This window comes from Elephantulus edwardii, unplaced genomic scaffold (genome assembly GCF_000299155.1).
Source record: "Elephantulus edwardii isolate Elephantulus edwardi_28Jun2011 unplaced genomic scaffold, EleEdw1.0 scaffold00005, whole genome shotgun sequence".
NCBI lineage: Eukaryota > Metazoa > Chordata > Mammalia > Macroscelidea > Macroscelididae > Elephantulus > Elephantulus edwardii.
The window spans coordinates 23,536,788-23,554,420 of NW_006399755.1; the positions used below are offsets into that span (position 1 = coordinate 23,536,788).

The following is a 17,633-nucleotide window of genomic DNA, read 5'->3' on the forward strand; positions in this document are numbered from 1 at the left end:
AGGTTGCTTTAATTTCTTACACTGAGTGATTTTTCAATCCCAGGGATATATTCCAGCTGATTATGGTGAACAACTCTCTCAATATACTGACAGATGTATTTTGTTACATACGTCTATATTCATACCAAATATTGGCCTGTATTCTCCCCACCCCCATAGTGTTTTTGTCCAACTTCAGCATTAGGGTACTGCTGGCCTCCTGGAATGAGTTAGGAAAGGATTCGTTCGCTTTCATTTTTAGGAAGACTCTGAGAATTTTGATGTTAATTCTTCCCTGAGTTAATTTTTTACTTTGTATCTTTTATATTTTTGTTAATCTAGTTAAAAGTTTATAATTTTTACCTTTTCAAATAACTACTTTTTGATTCATTTTCTTTAATATTTTTCTATTCTCTTCATATATCTTTAATAGAGATAAAGCCAATGTGACAAAATGTTAATATTAAATCTATGTAATGGTAAAGAGTTACTCCTTAATGGTAAAAAAAGTTACTCTTGAACCTTTTCAACTTTTTGATAAGTTTGGCATTCCCAAACTTAAAGGCTGAAATAAAAAAAGAAATAAGTCAATCTATTTTCTGATTAATTCCTCATTACTATCCCCTTATCTACCAATAGCCTCTCTTTGACTTGCAGATAAAGTCACCCACTACATTTATTCATCTACTCTCTCTGGACATCTTAGATGCACATACCTTTAAGGATAAATGACAGGAAAATGGAAAATTAATTGATTTTTTAAAGTATTAACCAATATTTTTTTCATTTATGTGACTCTCAAACATAGCTACATTGAAAGTGTGTTTTCCCTTCTATTAATTTGTATCTTAAGCTTGTTAGTTTCAGGTACTTTGGAGGTTATGGAATTTGCATGGGAATTTTCCAATTTTTTTCAAGCTGATAGTGCCTTGTTCAGACCCAGCACAGGAAATAGATTGTCATCATTCTATATTTTAAGAATGCTCCAAATAGTTCTCAGGACACTGATACTACCAAAAAAGCAACACTTAAAAACAGCTTCCCCCAAAACCATACAAGACCCTGACCCTGTATTTCCAGTGTTCATAATTTGAAATGCATCCAAGTTGTGAGGAGGTAGTGAGGAAGAGGATGAAGCTGCCTTCTTCAAGAGGTGCACTGTATCACGAGTGTTCACATAAGGCCTTGAAAATAGCTTTTGCTCCCTCAAACAGAAAATGCCTAGTTATAGCAAGAAATAACCTGAGAAGGTAAACAAATTACTTTTTCCCAACTTAAAGTACACGGTGGGTTTCAAACAGACCTGTGTCAAATAAATAACTATGAGTGACAGAGGTGTCTAATCTCCAAGTTCAGGAAAAATAAGACAAAACCACATAAAAACAGTCATCCTTAGTGATGCCACGATGCCTTTCTAGAGTAAAAGCATTATTAATTCACAACTTTTTCTCTGTAACACTCAGCTCTTCCACCTTCCCTAGAGAGAAATGTTATAAAAAGTTCAAATTGTTCTAACTATTGATAAGGATAATTTTTCAAATATATCAGTGGAAAAACATAGCTGATTAAACATTCTAATATGTGAGGTAAACATATTGAAAGCAAAATTACAAACAGATTTTTCTGTACACTGAGCAAGTCAATGAGAATTGGGAAGAGTGTTTCTGAGCTGAATTACCAACTGTGCTGCTTGATGCATAAAGAATAATCAGAAAATTGTACAGGGCTACAGACAAATATTTACTTTACGGCACCAGAGCCTAGGAAGTAGGACTTACGCGAGGTGGCTCCATTAAATAGGCAAGGGCATGCAGTTTTGATCCAGCAGCTGCTCTGTGGGGGGGATGGGCAAGCTCCTCCTGTGAGATTCACTGCCTCTGAAGCCTGCTGGAGGGTCCGCTATGAGAAGGTCCTGACTGGATGGCACACAACAACAACCACACCATGTAAAACACTTTTACTCTAGTGAGATGTCATGAAACCCATATCTGCACTATCTGAGAATGCCAAATAGGGAGAAAGAGAGGCCCTATTTTCAGATTGATCACAACTACTAAGAAATGGAGTAAGAATGTCTGTAGACCGTGTATCAACTAAACTTCCCCTCCTCCCTGCTTCCTTTCAAATGTAAAGGAAAATAACTGCAAGAATAAACAACAGGAATTGAAAAAGTTTTCATTTTTATTTTTTTCAAACAATATTTAGTCATTTACTTTATACACACACACACACACACACACACACACACAATGATGTAGTAAATAGCACAGATTACAGAATCCTTGTCTCTTCAGTTTGGTGACTGTGCTGGACAATAATGAAAACCTACCAGGTTAGTAAAACTACAGTATATCTATAAGAATCTTTAGCAAAATATTGCATAGTATGCTGGGCTGCTAACCAAAATGCCAGCAATTCAGGCTCACCACTTGCTTTGTGTGTTAAATCCATATAGTCTCCTTTTCAAATCTAACAGTTGCTCTTCAGAAGAAAAGGACAATCTCTTCTCTTGTGACTTTCAGCCTCTGAAAACTAATCATAAGGTTAGCTATGAGTCAGATCTGACTTGATGGCACATAACAACAACAGCAACATCATCCCAAAGTATTTTCAACCCAGTGGAGGCTTGCTATGAGTCCTAATTTACTCAATGGCATTGGTTTGGGTGTTTAGTTTTGGTTTTGGTTTTGCTTTTTTAAAAGTGTAGTATATCTATAAGCAACAACTGTATTATGCAGATGACACAACATTGCTGGCTGAAACGTAGGAGGACAGGAAGTGTTTGCTTCAGAAGCTCAAAGTTATAGTCTTCAATATGGATTGAAGATCAGCATTAAGAAGACAAAGATTATCATCATTGTGTCAATTGGTAGCACCATAATAGATGGAGAAGAGATTGAGGTTTTTAACAACTTCAGCTTGCTCAGCTCCACAATCAACACTCTTGAAATCAGCAGTCAGCAAATCAATAGACAAATTGCATTCGGAAAATTGGCTGTCAGGGACCTCTCCAGAATGCTGAAGAGCAATGATGTTGGTCTCTAGGGACTAAGACTAGCCTGATCAAGGCCACGGTCTTTGCAATTACTTGTTATGCATCAGAAAGTTGTACAATGTCTAAGGATAACAGAAGAAGATTTGATGCCTTTGAATTTTGGTACTGAAGAAGAATACTGAACATACCACATAGACTGTCAAAATAACAAACAGGTTTGTACTGGCAAGGGTGAAACCAATCTGCTCCTTGGAGGCAAGGATTCTGAATTTCTATCTTATCTACTTTGGGCATTTGGTCAAGAGGGATCAGTCCTTGGAGAAAGCCAAAGCCATCATGCTTGGAACGGTGACAGGACAGTGCAGGAAAGGAAGATGCCTGATCAAATAGATTGACATTGTAACTAGGGTATTGGGGGGTAGATGTGTTAGAAACAGTGGGACTGGCTCAAGATAGGATTCAGAGCTATCATGCATAGGGTTTTATGTACTAAAAAGAAAAATAAAGCAGAGTAAGATGATTCTATAGAGTAAAAAAATGAAAAAGATTTCAGGAAACATTTCTTTAATATGTGGTATCTGAGTAGATGTCTATGAGAATCAATCATATTAGCATCTCAGTATGGGCAGAAAAAAATACCAAATGCAAAGGCCCTGAAGTGGAATCATGTTTGGTTTGCTGAACAACAGGGACACAAATATTACTGGAGGATAAGAGATTAGATCAGCAGTAGCCTGGGACCAACATATGTAAAGGCTTGTAAAATATGGTAAACATTTTATATTCTTTTCTAAGAACCACTGAAACGCCCCTAGCACAATGCTACCAGTGTCTTGACAGTGATGTTAGAAAAGTAAGTGTTATAAGCATCCAAGCAAAAAAACAAAGCAAAACACCTAGGAGATAATGAAATAAGGGGGCATGGAAAAAAGAAAGGAGATGGCATTTACAAAAAGAACTTAGATTTTAATAGTCACGCAGATGGGCAGACTGCTAGGCCATCATCTGGTACGCATCCTGAAGTCTGTCAGCCCTTACACTACAGAATATTTTATATAGCAAACATCTTAAAAATTCAAAATATTGGAGGTTGGTGGATAGTAAAATCCCGGGAGAGTAGTACTTGTAGACATGCATTACTGGGAAAGTGCTGCCTGATTAAAGCAACAGACTTAGGCTATGAGGCAAATGTTTCCACTAGCATTTAATTCAAATTGTGGCCTTAGGGAATTCCTCCCAAATAACTCATCTAGGGTCTTGTCTCATAGCGCAATGTTGAGTATCTCTAGTAAATTCCACCCGGCTCTCAGGGTTTCTTCACATGCACCCATCTACCTATGCACCTTCTTTATGGCTGTCTGATATATTTGAGAGTTAGTTTCAACTAGTACTATGTCTAGAATCACACTATAGGCAATAAATGCAAGAGACATCAAATTCACATATTTTTCTCCCAGTTTCCACAAACAGTAATTTGTTAAGTCATGAAGTATGTCAGAAGCATGGTTTTCAATGTTTTGCGGTATACAAAATAATTAGAAACCATTATCTCTCGAATGCACATTCTCCCTTTCCCCTTTGCCTTTAATCTTCTCCAATCCATTCTTCACATTGCCTGCAAAGTATTTTTCCAGAGTACAGGCTATTTATGGCAATTCCCTTTGTACAATGTTGCAGTGTGTCATATGACAGAATAAAGCCCTAAGTCTTTTATGTGATATCAGAATCTTTATGCCATGGCTCCAGTCTACCTTTGCAGGCTCAGTTCTTATCATCTGTAACTTCTATATCCTATAGGGACCCTAAGCTATAGCCCCAGAGTATTGTGATCACTGCTGTCTCCATGCTCCAAGTCCTTTATCAACTAGACTTCTACTGCTGTGTTACTTTGGGCAAATTACATGTCCTCTCTGTGCATCATTTTCTTTCATATGGAATGGGAATAATAACGGTAACTTATACTATTAAATACGAGTTAAAATACTCAGTCATAGACCTGTTAATGAAAAAAGTGAATGCATACATTTAGAAGAATTCTTGTATTTTGTGAATGATAATGAAATGTGAGCTATTACTCTTATTTTGCAGTTGGGATTTCCTGATTTCTATGCTGTTTACAAAAAAAATTCTATTTCTTCCCACTCATCTGGTAAGTTCCTATTAATTTTCCAAGACCTCACATAAAGCTCCTCTCTTTTCTAAAACCCCTAACACAATGACCCACTTTCTAATGTTAGTACTCCCATATCAAGTTAAGCATGCTTCTTCAATAACATTATTCACACACCATTAGGTTATTTATTAGTTTGGTAGTGGTAGCCAGGCCCCATCTACTTCTTTTGGTTTCAGGTTAGAAAAAGGCTGTGGCTCACGCAGGATATTAGTCGCCTGAACTAGTTTATTCTCTGATCCTTTGATTTCCTCCATTCTTTTACCTCATACAGGCAGAGACTAAGAATTGTTCATTGGTTCCTTTTTTACCTTTCAATTATTATACATTTACATTGTCAAATATAAGTTTCTTTGAAGTCTATAGAAACCACATATTTTCATACTCAATTATTGCACACGAGATTACCAGGACTCCTCCCTATAGTTGTATATTGAAGTTACAAGGAGAACTAAGTAGAGACAAAAGAAGCACAAACACAAAAACATCTTTTTTTTTTCTTCACACCAACTGATAATTAATATTGTTCCTTGTGCAAATAGGGACAATAGGAATGGAATTCACCATGTGCTAGCTCTGCAAGAACAACATGTAGTAAAGTGGTCTGGAGAAATGTACTCACGACCACTAGTAACAGCGTTTTTTAGACAGTCTCATGACACTAATTCTGGAGAATTAATGACTGAAGTCAGAACAGTAGTGCAAATAATATAGGTCTAAAAGGTACACACTGCATGACAAGCACTGGTTCAAGCAAGAGACATAAACCAGATAAGTTACCCAACTGTTTTAGGGGTTTCGTCCTTGATTTAGGGTTAGTACTAAATCATATGATGGCAAAAGAACTCCAGAATTAGTTTTCCCATTCCTCCATATCCTTTCAGGCCTTCAACGGCTATGCTGAGCATCTCAATGACCTTTGGCAATGTATGACATAATTTTGTTAGGTTTTGTTTATTTAGTTTTTAACGCTACATTTTGTCATTTCTTGCATCAGTGAGCATGGTGTCAGCATTAGTGTGTCATAAGTCAAAAAAGTAGTTTAGAATGATGGTTTACTGTCAAAATGATAATTAATGAACTATAAATGCTTGGAAAATTATAAAGGAATTCAAAATATTATGTGTACATTATATTGTATAGACAGAACTGTGAATTCTAGTGCTCTTAAACGCCAAATGGAACTTATTAGATGGGGTATATTAATATTCCTAGTGGAAAAATTAAAGAATAGTAGTGAAATATAGATTAGTCAAGTCTGTTTTCCTCTTCTTCACAGAAATATTAATTATATGCATTGATTAAATTGGAAAAGTAAACCTAAGAAAAGTTAATAATGATTTCCAGATTGATACAGGTTCTTGTAAACATTTTCTTACTCTCCACTGAGGACAAAAAGAAGATAAATTCCAATATTGAATATTAAGACTGATCATTAGGACAAGTTTTTCTGTACCTGTAAAGACCAGTGAAACTATGACGTTAGAAATATTATAGAATTCTATTTTCCAAAGACTTTTAAAAATGGTGCAGAGTCCCATATGTCAAAAAAGACAGTGCTGCCCAAGGGTGAATGGAAGCCCAAATTCCTTCCATATTTAAGATTGTATAAATACTCTAATTGGTGACAGCATATTGAAAACTACTTTTTTCAGGTATTTTTCAGACAGTTCCAAAATCAGAATCTCAGAAGTATTTTTTAAGTCTTCAAACTCTGCCATTATTTCACACTTCATAACCTAGGTTTTCAAAACCAAAACTACATATTTATCTGACAAAATATGACATCTACAAATAACAAAACACTAAAAACAAAAAAAATGCTCATGGGTTTAGATATAAACTGCATCCTCTATGTTGTTTAGCTTCATCACGAAAATTACTTTAATTTCACTGCTAGAATCAAAACAATCCAATCATCTTAAAAGAAGTTTACTGTCTACTGTAAAGTAATGACATGTTTTGAGAGACTTCTAAGTGCATATCTTGGAATTTCAAGCTTAAATGCATGCTTGGAAAATACTAATCATTGATCATGAAAGCTTGGTTCCATTTCACCATGATAGAGAAGAAAAAATACAAATAAAATGCTATGCTCTTATTTCTTCATATAACTGTTTTATATGACACAATTTTAAAATTTGACACAATTGCTTAATTTTAAAATTAAGCAATGATTTTTAGTATTTGTGAAGAGGACATTCAAATAAGAAAATATTTCATGAAAAAAAAATTGAAAAATGGTAGCCATACACTTTCATTAAAAAATAGAAATTAATGTAAATATAGACTCAATAAAGAACTGAAAACTATGACAAAGCTTTCCTAAGGAACAGAAGGGGAGTGTGAGAGCTAGGAGAGAGTGAAAATGAATCATAGTCATAACTAAAGTTATTTTACAAGTTTGATGATTAATGTATTATTTAAGCTCCTGTCATGGTAATTATATTAAAGTATGCTTTCTTTTTGGCAACTTGTGAGAAATTTTGTTTTAACTAAACCAGATGATTTTATCACCATAAGTTACCTAATATTGTTTAATTGTTCTTTTTGCAACTTGATGTAAGAAAATTTGTATAATGCATGAATAAGACATGCTCTTCAATCTACTAATTGAGAAATGCAGGCACCAAGAATGAAAAAAATATACACAATATCCATAACTCTGTGTATATTAAATATTCGTTCTAAGTAAGAGAGGTCAGATTAAAATGTTCGAGAAACCAATTTCTATAATATCAAAAATATTGCAATGTTTTAAGCAGATTTAGAATATTTAAAATTTAGTTTACTGAAACTCAGTCTCTTTAGTTAATAAAATAATGCAATATAATCCCAAGTAGCAAAACATAAGCATCTATTAGTTGATTGCATGTTTTGAATATGCATTTGTTTCATCAGAATGAATTAATCTATACAACCCTCTATTTATTTAGTTCTACTACTTAAGAAAATACATGAAAATTTACAGATATTGGGTGCAAGATAGAGAGCATAGTTAATCTCAGTATATACTTATACATAAACCATCTCTTTCTGCAAATGCTACCATTGGTAGGTTTTGAAAACACTAATCACGTGTTACTCTACATTCTGCAAGTAGGAGATTACAACTAAATATCAAGATTCAATGCATCAAGAAAACGTCAAATAAAATCTCCAAGAAAACAATCACAGGAGCAATAGTTCAATGTCAGTCTGGAACAACAATCACATTATATTTAATCAAGTGAATATGTGTTGCCTAAACATGCAAAGTCTGCCAAGTGTAAGCTACATCTGCCTAGGGATAACTTTACTTTGCCAATGCACTGGGCAACTGGTAAGGCATATAGACATTTTGACATTGATAAGACAAAATTTATGTAGGAAATAATTTTCAAAGACTAGGTATAAAATTAGTTATATATAATATGGAGTATATAACATGCAACCACAGAAATACTGCATTAGATCTGTCTTTAAGAGGTATAAGTTTTCTTTATTGCTCTAACTCCTATTCAATAAAATCTGAAAGTACGGACACTCAATTTCTTAAAGTATCTTAACTAGAAAAAAATTCTTTCCTTTCAAGAAATTTGAACACCTAATGGTTCTTTACTTTCAAAGTTAATTTCATTTCTGGTGAGCTTTCCTGATATTTTATTACTATTCTGGTTTACAGAGATTATTCTTTTATTTATACACACTTCTTTTAAGTATACTTATATTAACAATGGCTAGTTGAGTGCAATTTTTAAAATTAATCTTGAATTTATCTACTTAGCAGATCCAAAATACCAATAAAATCTAAGTCATGCTTAAAGACTAGAAGGCTTTTAAAGATAGCAGATATTCAAAACACAAATGAAAGCAATTATGCCATTTTAGAAGTGGGAACTTACTTTTCCCTTCCTCTGTTACTATGTAATGGTAAGTCAGTAAATAAAAACCCTCACTGGTTTATACACTATAAACATAGCAATACAAGAAATTAAGTTTAACCTTAAACACTGGTATAGGAATAAAGTGAAGCTAAAATTAAAACATTGACATTCTCCTTCCAAAACATACTATATCTCTATATATTTTTAACTCATCAATAACATCCAAAAAGCAAGCAAAAAGTCATTTCTCACTTTAACAGAGATTAAAGAAAACACTGACCCTTAAAAACCTCCACTATTCAGTTTAACTAAATGAATTATGTATTTTATAAGTCACCTATCACCTCAACAGAGATTAAACAAAGCATTGACTTTTCAAACCTCTTACATTATTCATTTTAACATTAGCTCTGCATTTTTATAAGCAGTAATATAAACAACTCGATCAGAGTAAAGACTTGTTTTAGCTGGAAACAGCTAGATGATAATGATAACTTAGCAGACACTGAATTATGAATTCTTCAACTGACCTGGTCTCCAGTCACTTCATACTTGTGGTATGTATTAGGAATCGAACTTAAATTTTTCTGGTTACTCTATTTCTAAATCATTGTTTCTAATGTAACATCTGAAAAACACCATAGATTGCTCCAAGCCCCAACTTACCACGTATGAGCCACAGTGAAGCGGCGACGCTGCCGAATGCTTTTATTCACCAGTAACTTTCTGAAAAAGCATGGTGAGTTCCTGGGTGAACTGCGTGGAGAAATTTTAGGAGATGTAGGTCTATTTCCCGGTAGTCTTGGAAGCTCCAGTTCCAAGTGCATTTGCTCCTTGAAAGTCTTTATGCAAACCTCAGATTCAGAAGCAATAAGTCCCTTGGAAGAATCTTTTGCTGTCATGTCTTGTGTGGAGTGCTAGCTTTCACCATCCAAAACAAAACCCTCAAACATAGCAGAGGCACCGCTGCAGGTTAGAAGGCTGCTAAGTCTGCAAACTATTTCAGTTTAATTTGGAAAGCTGCGGCTCCAGTGTAGGAGCTGCTGAGAGCAAGAGCAGCATGCTGGAAGAATGGCAAGTCAGGTCTGTCACAAGGCGCTTTATCAACCAGGCTTTGCTCTGAAAATGTGCCAAAGTGCTTCCTATGTCAGTAGCCTCCTTGTGGATGAGGTTTGTCTGCAAGCTACACACTGACACTCACTGAATTCATTCAGCTGAATATATCAGCTCATGAAATATTCATAGAGGCTTCTGATAAATCCTTTACATGTATGTTTTTAAAAGTCTTATCAAACAAGCTGAATTCACTAATGGATAATAAACAAAACCTCGCCTTCCAGCCACTAGTTTTGTTTACACAAAGAAGGAACCAGGACCCGTCCAGCATTGTAATGTTTTAAATCTTCATTCAGAATTATCTTGCTCTGTAAATGCACAGAGCGTTAACTCCACCCACCAAACGCTTATTGGCCCCGGGTTATTTAAGCAATTGCACTGTTTCCCAATTAATAACACCCTCCACTGGCCATATTTTTACAAAATCTGTGAGGTTTACTGTCCCTATCGCAGTGAAAACTAATTATATCAGGGATTGTCCAAAAACCTTGTTGAATTCCAGCTCTGAATGAAAAGACTGATTTGTTGAAGTTTGTTATTTTGGGTTTGTTTGTGCGTTTCTTCTTTTTTTATCACCTCCTCTTTTTTTCCAGAAGATCCAAAGCAGCATCGATATAAAAATATCCATTTACAGGAAAACATTGAATTTCATTCATTCCCTCAAAGAATTACAAACCTAATCTTTATTCTAATAAACATTACCCTCATTCTATCTCTTTAAGCTCATTGTTCTGTGGTTTCCCAGGGCAGCCACTCCATGTTAGGCATAAAGTCACAGAGCCAAAAGGCCCCTAAACCAAAATGGGGTAACACCTGGGTAGGATTAATGCTTCCCATTAAAGTGTAAACTCTAAAGTCAAGCAGCATGTAAGTGCTTGAGTGTGTGCAGGTAAGTGTACAAGAAAGTGTATGTTTGTGAGTATGAGTGCATGTGTGGGCTTTGCTCACAGTTCCACGCAAGTAAAAATCTCAACAGGAGAGACTAGGAAGTGTTAAAAATCCCTAAGACAGATAGTCATGACCTGCCATTTCATTTGGAAATACACTCAAATGTGACTTGTAGACTTTACAGGTACATAAAACAACAACAAAACCCTCAAAGTCATTGCCATAACATTGTAACCAGCTCATAACGGATATAGTTTTCCAGTGGTTGTAAATTGCATGGGATGAGATTGTGCATCTTTGTCCCTCAAAGAAGTTGTTTAGGGTTAAAAAAAACCTACAGCAGTGTGTGATATTTACTGATAGTGTGAAAAGTCTGTATAAGCAATGACTGACTAGGACCAGTCTGATCTCACATGAATCTGACACAGCAAAAGTAAAGCTATTCTGACATTGACTAAAAAGGGATGAAACCCAGGAAGACTTCAGTGAAAAGTTAGAAATGCATGGTTTCTTCTAAGGCAAAACCATATGTCATATGTTGTTGTTGCTAAGTGCCATCAAGTCACTTGTGACTCTTAGCAATTCTATGTAAAACAGTCCTAAACCAGTCTTGTCTCTGACACACTTACCACCATTACCCCAGTCACTAAATCAATCCATCTCATCATCGAGGGTCTTCTTTTCCTGATCTGTTCCTCTACCCTCCCAAGCATGACATTCCTCTCCAAGGACTGGTCCCTCCTTGCAATGTGTTCAAAGTATGTCAGAGGCAGCTTCAGAATCCTTGTCTCAAGGGAGCAGGCTGATTTCACTCTCTCTAGGATGAACCTGTTTGTTCTCCTAGCAGTAAATGGTATATTCAATACTCTTCTCCAGTACCACAGCTTAAGGGTATTAAGTCTCCTTCTATCACTGCTAGTCATTCTCCAGCTCTCTGATGCAAAGCAAGTTACTGCTAAAACCATGGCCAGGATCAGGCATACCTTAGTTTCCAAACGGACATTGTTGCTCTTCTGTACTTTGGAGAAGTTTCTGACAGCAGACTTTCCCTATGCAATCTGTCTTTTAATTTCCTGGCTGCTAGTACCAAGAGTGTTGATTGTGGAACCAAGCAAACTGAATCTGATAACAATCGCAATCTTTTCACCATCTATCATGATACTGCCAATTGACTCAGTGGTGAAAATCTTTGTTTTCTTGATGTTGAGCTTCGTTCCATATTGAAGGCTGCAGTCCTTGACCTTCTTCAGCAATCACTTCAGGTTCTCTTCAGTTTCAGCAAGCAAAGCTGCTAGCTCTTGTGGCTTAATGGCAAGAAGCTGTTACAATCCCTAAGGTACATGGTTCAAATCCATCAAATGCCTCATGGAAGAGAAATGAGAAATCTCCTGCCATGTGATTTGAAGCCCCTGAAAATCCATAGTATCAGTTCCAACTTGATGGCACACACAACAACAAAATAAAAATCTCATCACTGGACAGATAGGCAGCATCATGACAGATAAAAAAAAAAAGACTGAAACTGTCATGTGTCATATACTATGATTAAAAATGTGTTAAATATTGTACATCCTAAATGACAGCACACATGTAGGGAGGAGTCTGTAACAATAGCAAACAGATTTTTACATTAGTCCTTGGGCAAGGTGGTTCAATATAACAGAAAGGATTTGATCTATAAGTTTACAGAAACTATCCTGAAAAGTAGATCAATATTTCAATATTAACTACAAACATGTCAAGGACAAAATTCAAAGTCAGAATATTCTGTATTGAGAATCATCACTTTGCTCAGCTTTTCATTTGCAAGATAAGGGTAGAGATCTAGAAAACTTAAATTACTTGCCCAAAGTCATAAGAGTAACTGATGTTAGAGCAGAAACTAAAACCCGGGTTTTCTGATCCCCCACTGAGTGCTTTTCCATGGCACAATATCCATTAACCTCTTGCCATCCAGTCAATTATGATACAAGGCAGCTGGAGAGGACAGAGCAAAACTTCCTTTACTGGTTTCCAAACATGTAATTGTTATAGAAACAGTCTGTAAAGCAGCTTGCAGGATGGATCTACAAACTTTGAGTTAGTAGCCAAGTGTTTAACTGCTGAATCTCCAGTGTGCCTTATGATATTATACAGAGAAGCCACAACTTAGTCTATGTAGACCTCGGTGCATGTTATTTTATATTTGAAAGTGTTAAATTTCCCCATTTGATAAGATGATTTCAACAACTTGCCATAGCTTATTATATATTGGCTATTGTTTTGCTTTTAGGTGCCATTGAGTCAAGTTCAACTCACAATGTCTCTCTGAACAACGTGAGCAAATCTGAACCTTGCCTTATTATGCACTATCCTCACATTCCCTGACAGGCTTCAGCCCATTTTTGTAGTCACTGTGTCAATCTAGTCACTGGATATGCTTACCATATCATGAGATAAAAATATTATAGATATATCATGAGAAAAGTGGTTAATAGCATCTATTATTCTTGAATTATGAAAGTAAAGCAAACATTTTCCTTCAATAACAATTATTCACAAATTAGACAGGAGAAAATGTGCTTCTATCAATATTTAGAAACTTATTTGAAAAAATATATAGTTATTTTAAGTGACTAAAGATATTTCTCATATTCTCTTTTTAAAGTTTCCAAACTAGCAACAAGCATTTTAGACACGTTTTGCCCTCAAAATGTAGGCAAATTTCACAGATTTAGCTGTATTTAATTGGCTTAAGATTAGAAAATGTTGCCAAAAATATATAGTATCAGGGACAAATGACCCAATAAGCAAATTAGCATGAACCTACGTGTGCTTACTTACGAACATGTAGTGAACAATTTCACAAGTGAAATATCAGTTAATAAGTAGGCACAAATAAGCCTATGTTGTCCTTACTTGCTTACTGGGCACTCCATCCCTGTCAAGGATTAAGAATTTGAAAAGAGCCTTTGATTCTGTAGGAAGGTGCTGTGGGGCTGGGAGAGAGACAGATGCCAACTATACCTAGAAGCAGATTCTCTGATGTGGTAAAAAAAAAAAGAAGAAGAAGAAAGCTTGTTCAATACAGAGTAGTAAATAAGCAGAGGTAAACACAGACTTCCTTCCTTACTGGGTAACAAGAAACTGAGCAGTATAATGGTGTGTCATTTCAATTACTTTCCAGTTTTATTGTCAATTTATGTGCTACTATACAGAATTACACATTATTTTTTGTATTTTGTGTACTATGAGAGCCAATGTTTGGATTAAAAACATTTTGAAAATAATTTTTAAAATGATGTTTATATATGTTTATATATATACTAAATTCATTCACTCTAGAAAAAATTTAAGAATATCAAAAGCAGCTAAGTGAAATATAAAATTTAGAAGATAATCAGATTGTTTTAATGTCTGAACTTTTAGTCTCTGAGAAGACAACATTCGAGATTACAGATAAAACATATTCAAGATTGCTTCTCAGAGGTAAAATGAGAGAGAAAAACAAAACACAGCGTTAAATATTGACACCAAATTTGGATCTGGGGGTTAAGAAACAAAAGATGGTATCTATAAAAAGTAAGTAACAGTATAGTGAAAGAAAATAATATATTGCTGTATTTCACCAAACAATACAGTTAGAGATTGAAAGTCAGTAAAACAGGACAAGAAAGAAAGAAAAGAGAGTTTATGTGACCTTTTGAGTGATTAGAAAAAACCTAATGAACCTCTGTGGGAAGCTTCTCATACGCTTGTAATCCTGATACCTCCAGGATACTAATGAGTATTTTATCAGTATTCACACAACTTTCCTTGACAATTAATTTAAAGTTATAGTAAGAGCTTTGTTGCAATTTTAGATACACCTACTCCTCATTTCCCAATTACCCCAATCACTGAGGACAAAGCAGAGTTTAGGGCTGTTGTACATAGGGTCGCAATGAGTCGCAAGCAACTCGACGGCACATAACAACAACAACAACAACTCCTCATTTATTAATATGGTTCACTTATAAAGACCAGTTTGTCATAAAAAGTTTGGCTTATGTGAAAATGGAAGATGATCAAGTCACATCACACAGTGGAGGGTGACAACATCATTTGTATAACTAGCAAACTACTGAGAATCATAACGCAGCTATGCTGACACGTAACTTTAACCATCAAAATCAGCATTATCCTCGCCTTGCACTTCAAGTAGTGTACAATTCACAGTGACCCAGGAACAGAAGATCATCCTCACACATCTTGACACACAAGAGCCCATTGCAGCAATCACCATGTAAATCCTACTAGCTGAGGGTCTTCCTTTAAAAAAAAAATTGATAGCCTTCATAAAAATATCAATAAAAGCAATTACATCTTTTTAAATATTCTTCAGACTTTGAAATTGAAAAGCAATATTATTTTTTCCTCTGAGATAACATTTTAATTGACTTTAACATTATAAAATGAGAGTGTTAAAGGCAAAAAACCTTGAGTTTCTGTGCAATATTACAGGGAGCTCAGGGGCCTTGTGGCAAGAAGCTGAGCTACAATCCTGATGGCATGCAGTCAGCATAATCTTGGTTGTAAAATACAATGCATCACATTTACTGTAAGTACAAAGCTATACATTTCAGAAGACAGAATTTATATAGAAGAAATTTGAAATGAAGAATCCGTGTAAGACTATACATATTAACATAATTAAGGTATAGATTAAATATCAATTTCACTAGTCGAATTTCTTTTTTCTAAGTCAACACATTATATGAATACAAACATTAGGTTTCATTCAATTAAAATTATGCAATATTCCTTCCTCTAGCAAGGACAAAGTAACAAATGCATAAAGAAGAAAATCAAGAAACAAATTGCAGCCCTTTTATCAGAATAATTTACTTTTTATGAGCATGGCAACTTCCCCGAATTTCACACTATCAGATTAAAGTAGTGGAACAAGAGCATTTACTCACTTTCAAGTGAGTATGCACAGTTTTCTAGTTGTTTAGGAAATAAACAATTAATTGACAACCCTTTTGTTGTTGTTAGGTGCCACTGAGTCAAGTAAAACCCATAGTGACCCTATGAAACAGATCTGAACCCTTTCCTATCCTGTACCATCCTCACATTTCCTGGCAAATTTGAGCTCACTGCAGCAGTAACTGTGTCAGAGAACCTGGACAAAGGTCTTCCCTCCTTTGTCTACCATCTACCTTTCTGAGCATCATGCCTCTCTCCAAGAAATGTCCCTTCTACAAACATGCCTGAAATATATGAGGCAAGTCTCATAATTTTTGCCTCCAAAGAGCACTCTGGCTGTACCCTTTACATATTTGTTCTTTTGGCAGTCCAGGGGATGTTCAGGGCTCTTCTCTGACAACACAGCTCAAAGGCATCAATTCTTCATCATTATTATTCACTGTCCAACTCTCAAGTGCATATTAATGATCAGAAATACCATGGCTTGAATTCTACACACTTTAGTCCTCAAAATTGCATCATTGCTTCTCAATAATTTGGAGAGGTCAGAGGAATGTCTGACTTCAGACATTACCAATGCAATACATCTCCTAATTTCCTGACTTCTGGCGCCAAGGATATTAATTGTGGATCGTAGTTAGATAAAGTTAGTGACAGCTTCAATCCTTTCTCCATTTAGGATGGTGCTGCCTATTGATCCAGTGGTAAAAAATGTTTGTTTTACTTGATGTTGAGATGCAATCCATACTGAAGGCTGCATTCTTTGATCTTCTGCAGCAAGAATTTCAAGTTCTCCTCACTTTCAGCAAACAAGGTTGTGTCACTGTATAATGCAGGTTAATTATGAGTCTCCCTCCGATCCTGGTGTCACATTCCTTTTCACAGAGTTCAGTTTCTCAGATAATTTGCTCAGCATGCAGATGGACTAGGTATGGAGAGAAAACACAACCTTGATGCACATTCCCTTCTTAATTTTAAACCATGTAGTGTTAAAAGCTGGAAGCAGGAGCGGCATCCACTCCCGAAATGGCTTCCCTCCGGAAACTTTATGTATGAACAGTGCTCAGGCCGTTCGTTCATAGGGTCACTATGAGTCGTCTACAACTCGATGGCATCAAACAACAATAACAGTGTTAAAAGTTAAGAAATTAAGAGACTATAAAGAAGCCTCTATGTCACTGCATACTTACTGGGTGTTGTATATTGTGACAAGCATGGCTCATAAATTATTTTATTTGGATGTATTGCATTGTGAACATATTAGACAAGTCCAGTAGATATTTCTTGATTTTACCAACATATTAGACTGTAAATACCCTTGGGGCTGGGCTGAGTCTGTTCAGCACTGACTGCTTTACTAGAATATGGAGCAGATTCTGGCACAGAGTTGTTGTTCAGTTTGCTTGGCTCCTCAGTCAACACTCTTGGTACCAGTAGCCAGGAAATCAAAAGACAAATTGCACCAGAAAGTCTGCTGTCAGTATCTCTTCAGAGTAATAAAGAGCAATTATGGTATTCTAGAGACTAAGGTGTACCTGATCTAGGCCATGGCCTTCTCACTTACTTGCCAGATATTGGAGAGCTGGAAAATGACTAATGATGATAGAAGAATCAATTCCTTTGAGTTGTGGTGCTGGAGAAGAGTATTAAATATGTTGTTGTTGTTGTTGTT

At 35.6% G+C, this 17,633-nt stretch overlaps 1 protein-coding gene across 1 annotated transcript in view; it reads right to left on the bottom strand.

Annotated features, from left to right (window-relative positions):
- Positions 1–9,921, bottom strand: part of LOC102861781 (cAMP-specific 3',5'-cyclic phosphodiesterase 4B-like) — a 639,297-nt gene extending 629,376 nt beyond the window's left edge. The window contains exon 1 of the mRNA XM_006879759.1: positions 9,677–9,921. Coding sequence (XP_006879821.1) covers positions 9,677–9,912 — 236 coding nt within the window. The 5' untranslated portion in view covers positions 9,913–9,921. The remainder of the gene's footprint in view (positions 1–9,676) is intronic.
- Between the last annotated feature and the right edge of the window lie 7,712 nt (positions 9,922–17,633).